The following is a 22414-nucleotide window of genomic DNA, read 5'->3' as shown; positions in this document are numbered from 1 at the left end:
CATATATATATATATATATATATATATATATATATATATCCCAAGCGAATGTCTCACAAGTAGGAATCAATTCTCATCGTTGACTTAAGAGACGTTCAAAAGACTTTCGAAGGTCACATCTCTCATGAAGGAGTCATTAGCGCAGGATTGCGTTAGCATGTTTAGCGCTCGCTACCGTCTCCCACTCTTCGCCACGCGTGGCAGCTGGCTCCCATGGCCCGTGGTCTGGGGGCGGGTGATTGCCAGGTGCCTGTTTCCCCTCCGTCTAATCTCTCCGTGGTGCTCGACGGCTAGACGGGGTCGGGCTAGACAAGGTCGGGCTAGTCCGAGGCGACCCCTGCCCCCCCCGCCCGCCACTTTCTCCTGAGATTAGCAAGATCCTCAAAGCCGCTCCCAGCAGCTAACGTTGGTCTGGATGGCCGCACGCCAGAAGGCTTTGCCTCAGCAGAGACTGTGCGGGATTTCACCCTTCAGATACTACTTAGGTATAAAATACTACACGGTCTAGCTCCAGCCTATCTCGCCCATTGTATTGTACCTTATGTCCCGGCAAGAAATCTGCGTTCAACTCCGGCTTATTAGTGATTCCAAGAGCCCAAAAAAGTCTGCGGGCTATAGAGCGTTTTCTATTGGGGCTCCAGTACTATGGAATGCCCTCCCGGTAACAATTAGAGATGCTACCTCAGTAGAAGCATTTAAGTCCCATCTTAAAACTCATTTGTATACTCTAGTCTTTAAATACACCCCCCTTTTTAGACCAGTTGATCTGCCGTCTCTTTTCTTTTCTGCTCTGCCCCCCCTCTCCCTTGTGGAGGGGGGGGGACAGGTCCGGTGGCCATGGATGAAGTGCTGGCTGTCCAGAGTCGGGACCCGGGGTGGACCGCTCGCCTGTGCATCGGTTGGGAACATCTCTGCGCTGCTGACCTGTCTCCGCTTGGGATGGTCTCCTGCTGGCCCCACTATGGACTGGACTCTCACTATTATGTTAGATCCACTATGGACTGGACTCTGACACTATTATGTTAGATCCACTATGGACTGGGCTCTCACTATTATGTTAGATCCACTATGGACTGGACTCTCACTATTATGTTAGATCCACTATGGACTGGACTCTCACTATTATGTTAGGTCCACTATGGACTGGACTCTCACTATTATGTTAGATCCACTACGGACTGGACTCTCACACTTTTATGTTAGATCTACTATGGACTGGACTCTCACTATTATGTTGGATCCACTATAGACTGGACTCTCACACTATTATGTTAGATCCACTATGGACTGAACTCTCACACTATTATGTTAGATCCACTATGGACTGGACTCTCTCACTATTATGTTAGATCCACTATGGACTGGACTCTCACTATAATGTTAGATCCACTATGGACTGGACTCTCACACTATTATGTTAGATCCACTATGGACTGGACTCTCACACTATTATGTTACATCCACTATGGACTGGACTCTCACACTATTATGTTAGATCCACTATGGACTGGACTCTCACTATTATGTTAGATCCACTATGGACTGGACTCTCACTATTATGTTAGATTCACTATGGACTGGACTCTCACTATTATGTTAGATCCACTATGGACTGGACTCTCACTATTATGTTAGATCCACTATGGACTGGACTCTCACACTATTATGTTAGATCCACTATGGACTGGACTCTCACTATTATTTTAGATCCACTATGGACTGGACTCTCAGTATTATGTTACATCCACTATGGACTGGACTCTCACACTATTATGTTACATCCACTATGGACTGGACTCTCACACTATTATGTTAGATCCACTATGGACTGGACTCTCACTATTATTTTAGATCCACTATGGACTGGACTCTCACTATTATGTTAGATCCACTATGGACTGGACTCCCACAATATTATGTTAGATCCACTATGGACTGACTCTCACTATTATGTTAGATCCACTATGGACTGGACTCTTACTATTATGTTACATCCACTATGGACTGGACTCTGACAATATTATGTTAGATCCACTATGGACTGGACTCTCACTATTATGTTAGATCCACTATGGACTGGACTCTCACACTATTATGTTAGATCCACTATGGACTGCTCACACTAGTATGTTAAATCCACTATGGACTGGACTCTGACACTATTATGTTACATCCACTATGGACTGGACTCTCACTATTATGCTAGATCCACTATGGACTGGACTCTCACTATTATGTTAGATCCACTATGGACTGGATTATCTCACTATTATGTTAGATCCACTATGGACTGGACTCTCACTATTATGTTAGATCCACTATGGACTGGACTCTCAATATTATGTTAGATCCACTATGGACTGGACTCTCAGTATTATGCTACATCCACTATGGACTGGACTCTCACACTATTATGTTAGATCCACTATGGACTGGACTCTCACACTATTATGTTAGATCCACTATGGACTGGACTCTCTCACTATTATGTTAGATCCACTATGGACTGGACTCTCACTATTATGTTAGATCCACTATGGACTGGACTCTCACTATTATGTTAGATCCACTATGGACTGGACTCTCACTATTATGTTAGATCCACTATGGACTGGACTCTCACTATTATGTTAGATCCACTATGGACTGGACTCTCACAATATTATGTTAGATCCACTATGGACTGGACTCTCACTATTATGTTAGATCCACTATGGACTGGACTCTCACACTATTATGTTAGATCCACTATGGACTGGACTCTCACACTAGTATGTTAGATCCACTATGGACTGGACTTTCACTATTATGTTAGATCCACTATGGACTGGACTCTCACACTAGTATGTTAGATCCACTATGGACTGGACTCTCACTATTATGTTAGATCCACTATTGACTGGACTCTCACAATATTATGTTGGATCCACTATGGACTGGACTCTCACACTATTATGTTACATCCACTATGAACTGGACTCTCACACAGTTATGTTAGATCCACTATGGACTGGACTCTCACACTATTATGTTAGATCCACTATCGACTGGACTCTCACTATTATGTTAGATCCACTATGGACTGGACTCTCACTATTATGTTAGATCCACTATAGACTGGACTCTCACACTATTATGTTAGATCCACTATGGACTGAACTCTCACACTATTATGTTAGATCCACTAGGGACTGGACTCTCGGTATTATGTTACATCCACTATAAACTGGACTCTCACACTAGTATGTTAGATCCACTATGCACTGGACTCTCACTATTATGTTGGATCCACTATGGACTGCTCACACTAGTATGTTAAATCCACTATGGACTGGACTCTCACAATATTATGTTAGATCCACTATGGACTGGACTCTCACAATATTATGTTAGATCCACTATGGACTGGACTCTCACTATTATCTTAGATCCACTATGGACTGGACTCTCACACTATTATGTTAGATCCACTATGGACTGGACTCTCACTATTATGTTAGATCCACTATGGACTGGACTCTCACTATTATGTTAGATCCACTATGGACTGGACTCTCACACTATTATGTTAGATCCACTATGGACTGGACTCTCACTATTATTTTAGATCCACTATGGACTGGACTCTCAGTATTATGTTACATCCACTATGGACTGGACTCTCACACTATTATGTTAGATCCAGTATGGACTGGACTCTCACTATTATGTTAGATCCACTATGGACTGGATTCTCTCACACTATTATGTTAGATCCACTATGGAGTGGACTCTGTCAGTATTATGTTACATCCACTATGGACTGGACTCTCACACTATTATGTTAGACCCACATCTGCGGTCCTCTCCAAGGTTTCTCATAGTCATTCTCACTGGGTTGTGAGTTTTTCCTTGCCCTGATGTGGGATCTGAACCGAGGATGTTGTTGTGGCTTGTGCAGCCCTTTGAGACACTTGTGATTTAGGGCTATGTAAATAAACACTGATTGATTGATTGATTGATTGATTGAGATGGAAGTTGTGCACGATAACTCAGTCCAGACCAGACCCCGCCTCCTAAGGTTGTGGTCCCTCAGGAACACACTCCTCAGATTGGAGATGTCTGACTTCTTCCTCCAGTTAGAACTAAAAATACTTTGCAAAGGTGGGTGTTTTTCGACACGCGTGAGATTACTTGTATGCGTAGCTGGCAGGTGGCGCTGAGGCCGGGCGCTCCGTGGTCAGCGGCGGTCACGGTCAAGGCGTACTCGGCCCGCTCCGCCCATCTGAGGGGCGACGCCGTGCGGAGCTCCCCGCTGGTCGGGTTCAGGGAGAAGCGCTCGGCTCGGGAGCCTTGGGAGGACGCAAATGGAGACAAGTTAGAACCACACCAGGCGAGGGAGATAATTGTTATTGATGTTCGCCAGCATCAGAAAATCACAATTCTGTTGATTCTACAGCAACTTTTTTAAAGTGGGTTTATTTTTGCACATTTTTTTATTAATCATTTAATATTCTTGTTGAAGTTATTGATCGAGTTAGCCCGCGAGCATGCTCATGTTGCTATGACATTCTTATATTTACTTTTAAATTATGTCTCATTTACGCTTTTATATTGTGTTATTTACTCTTTTATATTGTGTTATTCACTTTTTTTTTACTGCATAATTAATGTTTTAATGTTATGTTATTTACTCCGTGACATCATGTTGTTTACTCTTATATTGTAACATTTAGTCGTTTGTATTTACTTTTATATACTGAGTTCTTCACTCGTTAATATTATGATATTTATTCTTTAACATAATGTTATATACTCTTATATTATGTATTTTTCATCTTTAATATTATGTTATTTACTTTTTAACACTGTTATATACTATTTAACATAATGTTATATACTCTTATATGGTGATTTTTTTTTTAAATATTTAATATTATGTTATTCACTCTTTTATATTGTGGTATTTATTCTTATTTTGTGTTATTTACTCTTTTATATTGTAATATATAATCAGTTATATTGTTTTAGTATTTATTCTTTTATATTTATTTTTTTTACATTGAGTTATTTACTCTTTAATAATATGATATTTACTCTTTAATATTATGTTATTTATTCTTTAATAATATTATGTTATTTACTCTTTAATATGATGTTATACCCTGTATACACTTATAGTGTTTTTTTTTATCTTTAATATTATGTTATTCAATCATTTATACTTGTATTTACTTTTTTATATTGTGGTATTTACTCTTTAATATTATGCTATTTACTCCTGAATATTATTTTTTATTACTCTTTCATATTGTGTTATTTACTCTTTATTTACTATTTAATATCTTATTTACTTTTTTATTTTGTGTTATTTACTCTTTATTCACTATTTAATATCTTATTTACTCCATGATATCATGGTATTTACTCTTTGATATTGTAATATTTAGTTGGTTATCATGTTTTAGTATTTACTCTTTTATATTTATTTTTTATATTGAGTTATTTACTCTTTAATAGTATGATATTTAATATTATATTTATTATTTAATAATATGTTATTTACTCTTTAACATGATGATACTCTTACAGTGTTTCTTATGTTTAATATTATGTTATTCAGTCATTGATATTTTTATTCACTTTTTATATTGCGTTATTTACTCTTTTATATTATGTTATTTAGTCTTTTATATTGCGTAATTTACTCTTTAATATTGTTATTTACTCTGTAATATTGCGTAATTTACTCTTTAATATAATGTTTTTCACTCTTTAATATTATGTTATTTCCTCTATTATATTGTGTTATTTACTTTTTTATATTCCATTATTTATTCTTTAATATTATGTAATTTACTGTTTTATATTGCGTAATTTACTGTTTAATATTATGTTATTTACTTTTTTATATTGCGTAATTTACTCTTTAATATTATGTTATTCACTCTTTAATATTATGTTATTTACTCTATTATATTGTGTTATTTACTTTTTTATATTACGTTATTTACTCTTTAACATTATTTACTCTTATATAGTGTTTTTTTAATCTTTAATATCATGTTATTCAGTCTTTAATATTGTGTTATTTACTTTTTTATATTGCGTAATTTACTCTTTATTATTATGTTATTCACTCTTTAATATTATGTTATTTCCTCTATTATATTGTGTTATTTACTTTTTTATATTCCATTATTTATTCTTTAATATTATGTAATTTACTGTTTTATATTGCGTAATTTACTGTTTAATATTATGTTATTTACTTTTTTATATTGCGTAATTTACTCATTAATATTATGTTATTCACTCTTTAATATTATGTTATTTACTCTATTATATTGTGTTATTTACTTTTTTAAATTGCGTTATTTACTCTTTAACATTATTTACTCTTATATAGTGTTTTTTTAATCTTTAATATCATGTTATTCAGTCTTTAATATTGTGTTATTTACTTTTTTATATTGCGTAATTTACTCTTTAATATTATGTTATTCACTCTTTAATATTATGTTATTTACTCTATTATATTGTGTTATTTACTTTTTTATATTGCGTTATTTACTCTTTAACATTATTTACTCTTATATAGTGTTTTTTTAATCTTTAATTTTATGTTATTCACTCTTTAATATTGTGTTATTTACTCTTTTATTTTGTGTTATTTAGTCCGTTGTCTTGACATGCGATCAATGGTGGTTACAAGACGGAACCTAGTGGTCTCCTACAGTTCCAGGTGTACATCATGTGTAAGTCTTACCCGATAAGGAGTAGTAGACGGTGCCGTTTTCCCCCTCATCGGGGTCTTTAGCCGACACCGTTCCCAGGGCGGTCCCAGACGAGAGTCCCTCTTTCACCTTCAATACAGAACAATTTTCCAACTGTTCTCACACTGAACGCCACATTCAAGCACAACTTGAAGGCTCTCACCTGGAAGATGAGCTCCCTGTCCGGCCGGGCGTGCGAGAAGGTCGGGGCGTGGTCGTTGTCGTCCAGCACGGTGACGTGGGCGGTGCCGGTGGCGCTGCGTGGAGGCGTTCCTCCGTCCTGCACCACCACCACCAGCTGGTAGCTGGACTGCTGCTCTCTGTCCAGTACCAGGCGAGTACTGACCTCCCCTGGAAGAGAAGATCCACCACTGTGACGACGACACAAAGCAGCGGGAGAGTGTTCGGGCGTCCTATTCACCTGTCTGGGAGTTGACCTGGAAGTGTCTGTCGGCGTGCAGCAGCCGGTAGGAGAGTCGAGCGTTCGGCCCCGCATCTCGGTCCGTCGCAGTCACCCTACCGAAGCCCGTCCCCGCGAGCAGGTTCTCCCGGACCGCCAGGAACACCCTGTCCTGGCTGAGCCTGGGGGAGTTGTCGTTCTCGTCCGTCACCGTCACTCTGACTGTGGCGCTTCCGGTTCTCCCTCCTTGACCCGAGGTGGCCAGGACTGTCAGCAGGTACATGTCCTTGACCTCGCGGTCCAACGAGCTCCGCACAAACAGCCAACCGCTATCCGGTACGATGCCAAAGCCTGCGGCGTCGCCGTCGGGCCTGAGACGGTAGGACATGGACGACGGGGAGGAAGCGCTTCCTTCGTTCCCTGAGGCCTCTCGGTTCAGTGCTCGCACCTGAAGGAAGCGCGTGTTGAGAGGAGCGTTCTCTCTGAGCTCCACGCGGTACGTCAGGGTGTCAAAGTGGGGGCCTTGTGCATCCTGTGCCTGGATGTGTACCACCAGGGTGAAGGTGGAGCTCAGCTGAGGTGCTCCTCCGTCTTTGGCCACCACCTGAAGGTCATAGCGAGGGACACTCTCATACGACAGACCCCCAATCAGTCGCACATCCCCGCTGCCTCGATCCACGCCAAACGTCCTCTGGCCGCTGCTGCCCGCCACCCCGGCGGACACCAGGTCGAAGCTGAGCTGGCCGTTATGACCAGAGTCCTTGTCTGAGGCCTGAATGCGGTAGATAACGGCCCCCATCTTGGTGATCTCAGGCAGAAGGAGGGACTCGGACCAAGACGGAAGGAAGGTAGGGGCGTTGTCGTTGACGTCAGAGATGGTTATGCGAACACGACTGCTCCCAAAAGCAGGAGGGGAGCCAGACCGTGCCTGGATCTCTAGATCAAGTCCGGAGCAGGTCTCGTGGTCCAGGGGAAGAGCGGTGCGGATGGTCCCAGATGTACTGTCCACCGTGAAGTAACCGTCAGGATCTCCAGAGGAGACGGAGTAGAAGACTTCTTTTGAAGCAGCTGGAACATCAAAGAAGAACGCATGAAACCAGACTTAAACTCGCCAAGAGATCGCGTTTTCCCTGACCTGTCTTTGTCGCGGCGCGGACCACGCCGACCGCCGTCCCCCCGAGGACGTCCTCGGAGACGGTGAAGAAATACTGCGCCTGCTCGAACACGGGAGACGACACCGAGCCCCCCACCACGCTCACGTTCACCCTGGCGTTGACCGGCGCCATCAGACCTCCGCCGTCCACGGCCGATATCACCATGGAGATGACGGAACTGGCCTTGCCGTGGAGCGAGCGCGAGAGCGATATAACGCCTGTGGAGTGCAAACCCGAAGATTACTTTACCCGGATCACGTAGGTCTGGTACCCGTCACAACAAAGCGACCATACCTGTGTCCTTGTTGAGGGTGAAGAAGGCCGCACCGCCCCCGGCCACCGTGCGGTACGTCACCCGGCCGTTCTCCCCGGCGTCCGGGTCGTTGGCTGTTACCTTGACAACGGAGGTGCCGGGGGTGCTGTGGGCGCTGAGGCTGACCGCGTAGAGGACCGGGTAGAAGGAGGGCCGGTTGTCATTGATGTCCGCCACCGACACCCTGACACGGGCCACCGAGCTCAGGCCCCCCTTAACGGGTAGAAGAAAGGATTTGAGCTGAGCAAGCAGATATTAAAAAATCTTATCTGTACCATGAAAGAACTGTTGTGGCGTAAGAGCACCCTCCCTATTTTCAAACTCGCGGACAACCATCTACTTGTTTTCAGCCCCACTCTCGTGCCAAAAACGTGTCAGCAACAGAATCCTCCAATAAAAGCTTGAGTCCGCCGCACATTACGTGGAATGTGCAGGATTAATTTTCACGAGTAGACAACTTTTAAGTCGCTCCTCATTCACCGACACTTCAGAACAAATTCTCAAATCCTACTTGCTTTTTTTTTTTCCCCTCCAAAAAGATTCCACCAGAGTGTTCTTATCTGGAGGATTTGTTCCCGGGCAAAGAACAAGTTCTAGGAGCACAGACGAGCAAACCACTGCCTATCACTTTCTCTCCCATTCTGCTCGTATTAATAAGTCTTTTTTAAATGACCTATACATGCACATATATATACATATACATATATACATACAGTCGCGGTCAAAAGTTTACATACACGTACATACACTACTAAAAGTAGTACAACTACAAAAACCTACTAGCCCACTACAAGTATTACGACGACAAGAACTTGCAAGTACGTAACAACAACCAGTACAACTACAAGAAACTACTAGTACTCCAACTACAAAAAGCTACAAGTACACTAGTACAAGTATTACAATTACATACAACTATTAGTATTGAAACTACAAGTACTACAACTACAAGAAACTCCAAGTAGACTACTACTAGAAGTACAACTACAAGAAACTACTAGCACACTACTACAAGTATTACGACTACACGAAATACAACAACCAGTACAACTACAAAAAACAACAGATATTACAACTACAGGAAACTACTAGTACTACAACTACAAGAAGCTACAAGTGCACTATTGCAAGTACTACAACTGCGAAACAACTACAAGTACAAAACTACAACTACAAGTACACTATTACAAGTACTACAACTACTGTACAAGTACACTACTACAAGTAGTACAACTACAAAAACCTACTAGCACACTACAAGTATTACGAGTACAAGAACTTGCAAGTACGTTACAACAACCAGTACAACTACAAGAAACTACTAGTACTCCAACTACAAAAAGCTAGAAGTACACTATTACAACTACTACAACTGCAATAAACTACAAGTACACAACTACAAGTATTACAATTACAATCAACTATTAGTATTGAAGCTACAAGTACTACAACTCCAAGAAACTCCAAGTAGACTACTACTAATAGTACAACTACAAGAAACTACTAGCACACTACTACAAGTATTACGACTACACGAAATACAACAACCAGTACAACTACAAAAAACAACAGATATTACAACTACAGGAAACTACTAGTACTACAACTACAAGAAACTACAAGTGCACTATTACAACTACTACAACTGCAAAACAACTACAAGTACAAAACTACAACTACAAGCAACTACAAGTACACTATTACAAGTACTACAACTACTGTACAAGTACTACAACTACTGTACAAGTACACTACTACAAATAGTACAATTACAAAAACCTACTAGCACACTACAAGTATTACGACGACAAGAACTTGCAAGTACGTTACAACAACCAGTACAACTACAAGAAACTACTAGTACTCCAACTACAAAAAGCTACAAGTACACTATTACAACTACTACAACTGCAAAAAACTACAAGTACACAACTACAAGTATTACAATTACAATCAACTATTAGTATTGAAACTACAAGTACTACAACTACAAGAAACTCCAAGTAGACTACTACTAGTAGTACAACTACAAGAAACTACTAGCACACTACTACAAGTATTACGACTACACGAAATACAACAACCAGTACAACTACAAAAAACAACAGATATTACAACTACAGGAAACTACTAGTACTACAACTACAAAAAGCTACAAGTGCACTATTACAACTACTACTACTGCGAAACAACTACAAGTACAAAACTACAACTACAAGCAACTACAAGTACACTATCACATGTACTACAACTACTGTACAAGTACACTAATACAAGTAGTACAACTACAAAAACCTACTAGCACACTACAAGTATTACGACTACAAAAACTTGCAAGTACGTTACAACAACCAGTACAACTACAATAAACTACTAGTACTCCAACTACAAAAAGCTACAAGCACACTATTACAACTACTACAACTGCAATAAACTACAAGTACACAACTACAAGTATTACAATTACAATCAACTATTAGTATTGAAGCTACAAGTACTACAACTACAAGAAACTCCAAGTAGACTACTACTAGTAGTACAACTACAAGAAACTACTAGCATACTACTACAAGTATTACGACTACACGAAATACAACAACCAGTACAACTACAAAAAACAACAGATATTACAACTACAGGAAACTACTAGTACTACAACTACAAGAAGCTACAAGTGCACTATTGCAAGTATTACAACTGCGAAACAACTACAAGTACAAAACTACAACTACAACTACTGTACAAGTACACTATTACAAGTACTACAACTACTGTACAAGTACACTACTACAAATAGTACGACTACAAAAACCTACTAGCACACTACAAGTATTATGACTACAAGAACTTGCAAGTACATTACAACAACCAGTACAACTACAGGAAACTACTAGTACTCCAACTACAAAAAGCTAGAAGTACACTAATACAACTACTACAACTGCAATAAACTACAAGTACACAACTACAAGTATTACAATTACAATCAAATATTTGTATTGAAGCTACAAGTACTACAACTACAAGAAACTCCAAGTAGACTACTACTAGTAGTACAACTACAAGAAACTACTAGCACACTACTACAAGCATTGCGACTACACGAAATACTACAACCAGTACAACTACAAAAAACAACAGATATTACAACTACAGGAAACTACTAGTACTACAACTACAAGAAGCTACAAGTGCACTATTGCAAGTATTACAACTGCGAAACAACTACAAGTACAAAACTACAACTACTGTACAAGTACACTATTACAAGTACTACAACTACTGTACAAGTACACTACTACAAATAGTACAACTACAAAAACCTACTAGCACACTACAAGTATTACGACTACAAGAACTTGCAAGTACGTTACAACAACCAGCACAACTACAAGAAACTACTAGTACTCCAACTACAAAAAGCTACAAGTACACTATTGCAACTACTACAACTGCAATAACCTACAAGTACACAACTACAAGTATTACAATTACAATCAACTATTAAGAATTTAAACTACAAGTACTACAACTACAAGAAACTCCAAGTAGACTACTACTAGTAGTACAACTACAAGAAACTACTAGCACACTACTACAAGTATTACGACTACACGAAATACAACAACCAGTACAACTACAAGAAACAACAGATATTACAACTACAGGAAACTGCTAGTACTACAACTACATGAAGCTACAAGTGCACTATTGCAAGTATTACAACTGCGAAACAACTACAAGTACAAAACTACAACTACAAGCAACTACAAGTACACTATTACAAGTACTACAACTACTGTACAAGTACACTACTACAAATAGTACAACTACAAAAACCTACTAGCACACTACAAGTATTACGACTACAAGAACTTGCAAGTACGTTACAACAACCAGTACAACTACAATAAACTACTAGTACTCCAATTACAAAAAGCTACAAGTACACTATTACAACTACTACAACTGCAATAACCTACAAGTACACAACTACAAGTATTACAAATACAATCAACTATTAGTATTGAAACTACAAGTACTACAACTACAAGAAACTCCAAGTAGACTACTACTAGTAGTACAACTACAAGAAACTACGAGCACACTACTACAAGTATTACGACTACACGAAATACAATAACCAGTACAACTACAAAAAACAACAGATATTACAACTACAGGAAACTACTAGTACTACAACTACAAGAAGCTACAAGTGCACTATTGCAAGTATTACAACTGCGAAACAACTACAAGTACAAAACTACAACTACAAACAACTACAAGTACACTATTACAAGTACTACAACTACTGTACAAGTACACTACTACAAGTAGTACAACTACAAAAACCTACTAGCACACTACAAGTATTACGACTACAAGAACTTGCAAGTACATTACAACAACCAGTACAACTACAGGAAACTACTAGTACTCCAACTACAAAAAGCTAGAAGTACACTATTACAACTACTACAACTGCAATAAACTACTAGTACACAACTACAAGTATTACAATTACAATCAACTATTAGTATTGAAGCTACAAGTACTACAACTACAAGAAACTCCAAGTAGACTACTACTAGTAGTACAACTACAAGAAACAACTAGCACACTACTACAAGTATTACGACTACACGAAATACAACAACCAGTACAACTACAAAAAACAACAGATATTACAACTACAGGAAACTACTAGTACTACAACTACAAGAAGCTACAAGTGCACTATTACAACTACTACAACTGCGAAACAACTACAAGTACAAAACTACAACTACAAGCAACTACAAGTACACTATTACAAGTACTACAACTACTGTACAAGTACACTACTAGAAATAGTACAACTACAAAAACCTACTAGCCCACTACAAGTATTACGACTACAAGAACTTGCAAGTACATTACAACAACCAGTACAACTACAAGAAACTACTAGTACTCCAACTACAAAAAGCTACAAGTACACTATTGCAACTACTACAACTGCAATAACCTACAAGTACACAACTACAAGTATTACAATTACAATCAACTATTAAGAATTTAAACTACAAGTACTACAACAACAAGAAACTCCAAGTAGACTACTACTAGTAGTACAACTACAAGAAACTACTAGCACACTACTACAAGTATTACAACTACACGAAATACAACAACCAGTACAACTACAAAAAACAACAGATATTACAACTACAGGAAACTACTAGTACTACAACTACAAAAAGCTACAAGTGCACTATTACAACTACTACAACTGTGAAACAACTACAAGTACAAAACTACAACTACAAGCAACTACAAGTACACTATTACAAGTACTACAACTACTGTACAAGTACACTACTACAAATAGTACAACTACAAAAACCTACTAGCACACTACAAGTATTACGACTACAAGAACTTGCAAGTACATTACAACAACCAGTACAACTACAAGAAACTACTAGTACTCCAACTACAAAAAGCTACAAGTACACTATTGCAACTACTACAACTGCAATAAACTACAAGTACACAACTACAAGTATTACAATTACAATCAACTATTAAGAATTGAAACTACAAGTACTACAACTACAAGAAACTCCAAGTAGACTACTACTAGTAGTACAACTACAAGAAACTACTAGCACACTACTACAAGTATTGCGACTACACGAAATACAACAACCAGTACAACTACAAAAAACAACAGATATTACAACTACAGGAAACTACTAGTACTACAACTACAAAAAGCTACAAGTGCACTATTACAACTACTACAACTGCGAAACAACTACAAGTACAAAGCTACAACTACAAGCAACTACAAGTACACTATTACAAGTACTACAACTACTGTACAAGTACACTACTACAAATAGTACAACTACAAAAACCTACTAGCACACTACAAGTATTACGACTACAAGAACTTGCAAGTACGTTACAACAACCAGTACAACTACAGGAAACTACTAGTACTCCAACTACAAAAAGCTACAAGTACACTATTACAAGTATTACAACTGCAATAACCTACAAGTACACAACTACAAGTATTACAATTACAATCAACTATTAGTATTGAAGCTACAAGTACTACAACTACAAGAAACTCCAAGTAGACTACTACTAGTACTACAACTACAAAAAGCTACAAGTGCACTATTGCAAGTATTACAACTGCGAAACAACTACAAGTACAAAACTACAACTACAAGCAACTACAAGTACACTATTACAAGTACTACAACTACTGTACAAGTACACTACTACAAATAGTACAACTACAAAAACCTACTAGCACACTACAAGTATTACGACTGCAAGAACTTGCAAGTACATTACAACAACCAGCACAACTACAAGAAACTACTAGTACTCCAAATACAAAAAGCTACAAGTACACTATTGCAACTACTACAACTGCAATAACCTACAAGTACACAACTACAAGTATTACAATTACAATCAACTATTAAGATTTGAAACTACAAGTACTACAACTACAAGAAACTCCAAGTAGACTACTACTAGTAGTACAACTACAAGAAACTACTAGCACACTACTACAAGTATTACGACTACACGAAATACAACAACCAGTACAACTAAAAAAAACAACAGATAATACAACAACAGGAAACTACTAGTACTACAACTACAAGAAGCTACAAGTGCACTATTACAACTACTACAACTGCGAAACAACTACAAGTACAAAACTACAACTACAAGCAACTACAAGTACACTATTACAAGTACTACAACTACTGTACAAGTACACTACTACAAATAGTACAACTACAAAAACCTACTAGCAAACTACAAGTATTACGACTACAAGAACTTGCAAGTACGTTACAACAACCAGCACAACTACAAGAAACTACTAGTACTCCAACTACAAAAAGCTACAAGTACACTATTACAACTACTACAACTGCAATAACCTACAAGTACACAACTACAAGTATTACAATTACAATCAACTTTTAGTATTGAAACTACAAGTACTACAACTACAAGAAACTCCAAGTAGACCAGTACAACTACAAGAAACCACAAGCACACTACTACAAGTATTACGACTACAACAACTTGCAAGTACATTACAATAACCAGTACAACTACAGGAAACTACTAGTATTCCAACTACAAGAAGCCACAAGTACACTATTACAAGTACGATAACTGCAATAAACTACAAGTACCGGAAGTGGAATATTCAACATTTGTGGCATTTTTTTATGTTTAGGCGGTATTTTTACATACTTTGCGGACTGTAAATACAATTAGATTTAGTCACTCTACTTCTACTTTAAAAGTTTTTCCTGGAGTAGTGTAAGAACTGAAGAAGTTTTTTGAGCTATTTAGACATCTTCTCACCCCGTCTGTTGCCGTGACGGTCAAGTCAAACCTCTCCAGTCCGTCGTCGCGATCCAGACTGGTGCTGGTGCACAGGTGCCCGGTCTCCTTGTTGATGGTGAAGTGGGAGGGCGGCGCCCCGCCGGAGCTCGAAGTCAGCGCGTAGGTCACGGCGCCGAAGGACCCGCGGTCATCATCCGTGGCAGACACCTGGGGGGGGAGAAGACATGCCAGGTCAGACCTTGTCCAAGATCACTAAACCACTTGTGGCGACCTCCAGGGATCTTGTTCAGATGCCAAACATATAAGAACAAATTCAACTGGAATGGATGAGACCAAGACCACAGGGTGGAATTCGTTACACGAAGACTACCAAGACACACGTTTGTGGAACTTTGTAGAAAGATTTCTATTGGGGCTCCAGTACTCGAGAATGCCCTCCCGGTAACAGTTAGAGATGCTACCTCAGTAGAAGCTTTTAAGTCCCATCTTAAAACTCATTTGTATACTCTAGCCTTTAAATAGACCCCCTTTTAGACCAGTTGATCTGCCGTTTCTTTTCTGCTCTGCCCCCCTCTCCCTTGTGGAGGGGGGGCACAGGTTCGGTGGCCTCGGATGAAGTGCTGGTTGTCCAGAGTCGGGACCCGGGGTGGACCGCTCGCCTGTGCATCAGTTGGGGACATCTCTGCACTGCTGACCTGTCTCCGCTCGGAATGGTTTCCTGCTGGCCCCACTATGGACTGGACTCTCACTATTATGTTAGATCCACTATGGACTGGACTCTCACACTAATATGTTAGATCCACTATGGACTGGACTCTCACACTAATACGTTAGCTCCACTATGGACTGGACTCTCACTAATATGTTAGATCCACTATGGACTGTACTCTCACACTAATATGTTAGATCCACTATGGAATGGACTCTCACTATTATGTTAGATCCACTATGGACTGGACTCTCACTATTATGTTAGATCCTCTATGGACTGGACTCTCACACTATAATGTTATATCCACTATGGACTGAACTCTCACTATTATGTTAGATCCACTATGGACTGGACTCTCACACTATTGTGTTAGATCCACATGGACTGGACTCTCACAATATTATGTTAGATCCACTATGGGCTGGACTCTCACTATTATGTTGGATCCACTATGGACTGGACTCTCACTATTATGTTAGATCCACTATGGACTGGACTCTCACACTATTACAGTATGTTAAATCCACTATGGACTGGACTCTCACTATTATGTTGGATCCACTATGGACTGGACTCTCACACTATTATGTTAGATCCACTATGGACTGGACTCTCATTATTATGTTAGATCCACTTTGGACTGGACTCTCACTATTATGTTAGATCCCTGTTGCAGCCCTTTGAGACACTCGTGATTTAGGGCTATATAAGTAAACATTGATTGATTGATCGATTGATTGATTGATTGATTGATGGGTGGGTGGAGTGGCACAGATGTTTTGGATCACACCCGCTGATTTGGTTTCATCGCCGAACGTCAAAACCAGACAGGGGGGAGGCAACAGAAGCCCTTTGGAGCTGTGGACCAGGTTCAGGGGGTCAACAGAGACACTTAAATGGGTTCCGCGGGGTCAAGTGACGCGAAGTGGTTTTCGACAGGCACAGAGACTCACACCCGCACACACTCCAGTCCTTAATCCGGAGAAGACAGGCAGAGCGAGACCTCCTCTTCTTTGACCAGAAACTACGGATCATGGCCTCATGCATGGACAGATTGAAGAGTTTTTCCCTTTATCCTCACACTTCGTATGACTCGGGTTTTTTGGGTGGAAAAAATGTGGTCCCAGAAGTGTGCTGCAGTTTTTGTGCGCCCTGTCAAACATCACACGCAACAAACTACTCAGCGGAATGGAGTGACCAGACACAGAATCCCACGTGTTGGGTGACTCAGTCCTTGGACTTTTTTTATCAAGTAAAACCTCAACACAGAGAAAGTTGCGAGTGTCAGTACGTTGATAAAGAAAGTGAGAATTCAAGGCTGGGGTACTTGGATATTGGTGTCCTGGGCATGACCTTTAAGTGCATCCGGCAGTGGAGGCTCCCCTATGGGGTCTTTGGGCACTAGGAGGTTAACCCCTTTACTACTGGTACCCCAGGTGGCCCTTGGCAAAGGCCTAGTACCTGACTGCCCCCTAGCCAGGGATACGGTGAAGACCTCAACGGCGGAACAGGCGGAAGACGGTAGATTTAAGAACTACCACAACGGCTACGAAGGTGGAAGAAGGCTGCAGCAGAAAAGGGTCCCCAGTCGTCTTGGACTCCATGCCACTGGACCCTTACCTGATTCTGTCAAGGATCGTGTGGTGACTGTCTGTGCACCAGTCTCCCCACGTTAAACAAAGTCACGCACAGGCATCCTCCATAAAGGGATACACCCCTACCAGGAGGATCGTCATACTCGTTCAAGGTAGAATTCAAACCTGTAAATCCCGTCCCCTACTCTGCCCACCTCGCCAATGGGATCCCCTAGTTCGTTTTTTGTCGCAGAAAATGAATGTCGTTGTCACAGGACCATGGAACACTTTCTTACTTTGCATCGGTCTATCTTAGATGAGCTCGGGCCCAGCGAAGCCGGCGGCGTTTCCGGGTGTTGTTGATAAATGGCTTTGGCTTCGCATAGTAGAGTTTTAACTTGCACTTACAGATGTAGCGACCAACTGTAGTTACCGACATTGGTTTTCTGAAGTGTTCCTGAGTCCATGTGGTGATATCCTTTACACACTGATGTCGCTTTTTGATGGAGTACCGTCTTAGGGATCCAAGGTCACGGGCATTCAATGTTAAGTGCAGTGATTCCAATATTATTTTGCATTACGTATGTTACATTATGTATATTTTATTACATATGTTACATTATGTATGTTACATTGTGAATGTTACATTATATAAGTTACATTATGTATGTTACATTGTGTATGTTACAATATTATATTGCATTACATATGTTATATTATGTATATTTTATTACATATGTTACATTGTGAATGTTACATTACGTATGTTACATTGTGTGTGTTACAATATTATATTGCATTACATATGTTACATTATGTATATTTTATTACATATGTTACATTGTGAAGGTTACATTATGTATGTTACATTATGTATGTTGCATTGTGTATGTTACAAATTATATTGCATTACGTATGTTATTTTATGTATATTTTATTACATATGCTACATTATGTATGTTACATTGTGAATGTTACATTATATAAGTTACATTATGTATATTACAATATTATATTGCATTACATATGTTACATTATGTATATTTTATTACATATGTTACATTACGTATATTTTATTACATATGTTACATTGTGAATGTTACATTAAGTATGCTATATTGTGTGTGTTACAATATTATATTGCATTACATATGTTACATTATGTATATTCTATTACATATGTTACATTATGTATATTTTATTACATATGTTACATTGTAAATGTTACATTATATAAGTTACATTATGTATGTTACATTGTGTATGTTACAATATTATATTGCATTACATATGTTACATTATGTATATTTTATTACATATGTTACATTATGTATATTTTATTACATATGTTACATTGCGAATGTTACAATATTATATTGCATTACATATGTTACATTATGTATATTTTATTACATATGTTACATTATGTTTATTTTATTACATATATTACATTATGTATGTTACATTGTGTGTGTTATAATATTATATTGCATTACATATGTTACACTATGTATATTTTATTACATATATTACATTATGTATGTTACATTATGTATTTCACATTGTGTATGTTACAATATTATATTGCATTACATATGTTACATTATGTATATTTTATTACATATGTTACATTATACATATTTTATTACATATGTTACATTGTGAATGTTACAATATTACATTGCATTACATATGTTACATTATGTATATTTTATTACATATGTTACACTATGTATGTGTCATATATGTTACGTCATATGTGTTATTTATTCTACATGTTACATTATCCATGTTACAGCATGCATGTTGCATTATATATTAAATATATATGTTACACTGTATGCATGTTGTATTGTATATATATATATATATATATATATATATATATATATATATATATATATATATATATATATATATATACATATATATATATATACATTAGTGTGTTACATTGTATAAGGTATTATGTTTATCACAACATATACTCTGTTACATGAAATATGTTACATTAACACGATACGGTATTCATGTTACATTATAATGTTATGTTACCGTTACTGCTGCATTGTATCTTACATTATGTATATCACATTGTGTACAGTGTTACATTGTATATGCTATATTGTGCAATACATGATGTATATCACATTGTGTACAGTGTTACATTGTATTTGCTATATTGTGCAATACATGATGTATATCACATTGTGTACAATGTTACATTGTATTTGCTATATTGTGCAATACATGATGTATATCACATTGTGTACAGTATGTTGCACAACACTGTATATTGTGTGTTACAATATACAGTAAATGTTATTGTGAGCAAAGTGAAGCACACTGCACAGGAATGTGAGTAATTGTCACCATACTGCAGACGTAAGTTTTCCTGCTAAGCGTTACAGCTGTGTACTGATTTTGACTTCATGTGCAGGAGGGAAGAAAAACAAAGAAAAAGGAGCACAGACTTTATCAGCAAGACAACATGTGCACACCACGTGCACACGCTACATCAATCCCAGCAACATGCGCTCAGCTTAGGCTTTGATGGAAGTCAAGATTTATCGATAAGCTACCTTTTGTAGCTGCAGATGTGCCAAGCAGCCGAAGACAACCACCAAGAGGTGACAGAAGAGAGTGCATGTTGTACCTGATCAACCATTTCACCCCTGCTCACTTCCTCACTTCTCAATTCTAAACATTCTAAGATCTAAGTCAGGGGTCTCCAGACTACGGCCCGCTGCCTGCCAGCGTCCAAAGTCCGGTCCGCAGGAAGTCCCAGGTTAAAAAAAAAAAGTTTTTTTTTTTTTTTTTTTGTTTTTGTTTTTTTTTTTAATCTGTCCTTTCTAATCCATTTTCTACTGCTTGTTACTCTCGGTGTCTCCTAGCAGCTCAGGCAAGTCATATTGGCTAAACATGCATTTTCCTGTCGATAACGTCACATCATCGCGCTCTATATATATATATATATATATATATATATATATATATATATATATATATATATATATATATATATATATATATATATATATATATATATATATGTATGTATGTATGTATGTATTAGAGATGCGCGGTTTGCGGACACAACCGCGGAGTCCGCGGATTATCCGCGGATCGGGCGGATGAAATTAAAAACAATAAGATTTTATCCGCTCGCGGGTCGGGTCGGGCGGATTAATTAGATATTTTTTTTATTTTTTTATTTTTTTTGCGGGTGGCAGTTAAACCAATTCGGAAATATATATACATAGTTAAATGTTGTTACCCCCACATACGAAAAACGAGCAGGCACCTGCTGCATATGCCACAACAGAAGAAAAGAAAAGAAAAGAGATGGACACTTTTACGGAGCGGAGAAGGGACGCCTCGCCGGGGTCCGGGACCGAGGCCCCTTCCCCCGAGAGGGCCCCACCGGGAGCCGTAGCTGAGGCGATCCGCGAGAAGGGCCCGACGCACGTCCAGGGTCACTACCGCGCCCACCGCACCGACACCCCGCCTCGTCCGCTTTCGCAGTGCGCTCACGAAAGGGGTGGGGCTCACCCTGGTTGATATAGAGAGCAGGACGGTGGCCATGGAATTTCATTTAAGGTTTGTGATAAACCATCAAACTCATTCGTTAAAAGGACTCTATAGTAATATAAAGCAAATTTTTCTGGACATTATCATGCAAGAAAAGTTTATTTTTGGGACCGCGATCACCGCGTAATGATTTTTAAAGGTTGCATTACATTATTAACTGTCCCATGTGATCAGCCAGTGCGATTGGAAGTCCATGCTCAATTATTGCCTCCGTAAATAAAACTTCGGCATTTATCACATCCAAAGAATCTGTTTGGGCGACGAAAAACGTTGAAAGTTTTCCACTTGTATCGCTAGCGACGGCATTAGACTTGTGTTTTTTTGTCCCAACGTGGTCTTTTACATCGCTAATTCCTCCGTGTCCGATCGAAAAATCTTGTCTGCACAAGGTGCAATTCGCGTAGTTTTCACCCTTTTTTTTTTTTTTAATTAATATTAGATATATAACAACGGGCGGATGGCGGGCGGGTGCAGTTCTGATCAAACGTTACATCGGGTGGATGGCGGATGGTTGACGACTTTCTGACGCGGTTGC

The 22414-nt window shown here is 38.8% G+C and overlaps 1 protein-coding gene across 1 annotated transcript in view; it reads right to left on the bottom strand.

Annotated features, from left to right (window-relative positions):
• dchs1b (dachsous cadherin-related 1b) overlaps positions 1 to 22414 on the bottom strand; it is a 204410-nt gene that overhangs the window by 21748 nt on the left and 160248 nt on the right. The window contains exons 5-11 of the mRNA XM_061931586.1: positions 16021 to 16209; positions 8604 to 8835; positions 8291 to 8527; positions 7177 to 8223; positions 6919 to 7106; positions 6749 to 6845; positions 4174 to 4331 (exon numbers count right to left, since the gene is read on the bottom strand). Of these exons, the coding sequence (XP_061787570.1) occupies positions 4174 to 4331; positions 6749 to 6845; positions 6919 to 7106; positions 7177 to 8223; positions 8291 to 8527; positions 8604 to 8835; positions 16021 to 16209 (2148 nt within the window). The remainder of the gene's footprint in view (positions 1 to 4173; positions 4332 to 6748; positions 6846 to 6918; positions 7107 to 7176; positions 8224 to 8290; positions 8528 to 8603; positions 8836 to 16020; positions 16210 to 22414) is intronic.

Source organism: Nerophis lumbriciformis, linkage group LG37, assembly GCF_033978685.3.
Source record: "Nerophis lumbriciformis linkage group LG37, RoL_Nlum_v2.1, whole genome shotgun sequence".
NCBI classification, from domain to species: Eukaryota; Metazoa; Chordata; class Actinopteri; order Syngnathiformes; family Syngnathidae; genus Nerophis; species Nerophis lumbriciformis.
The sequence above is the reverse complement of the archived record's forward strand: the minus strand, read 5'-3'. Positions and strand labels throughout refer to the sequence as shown.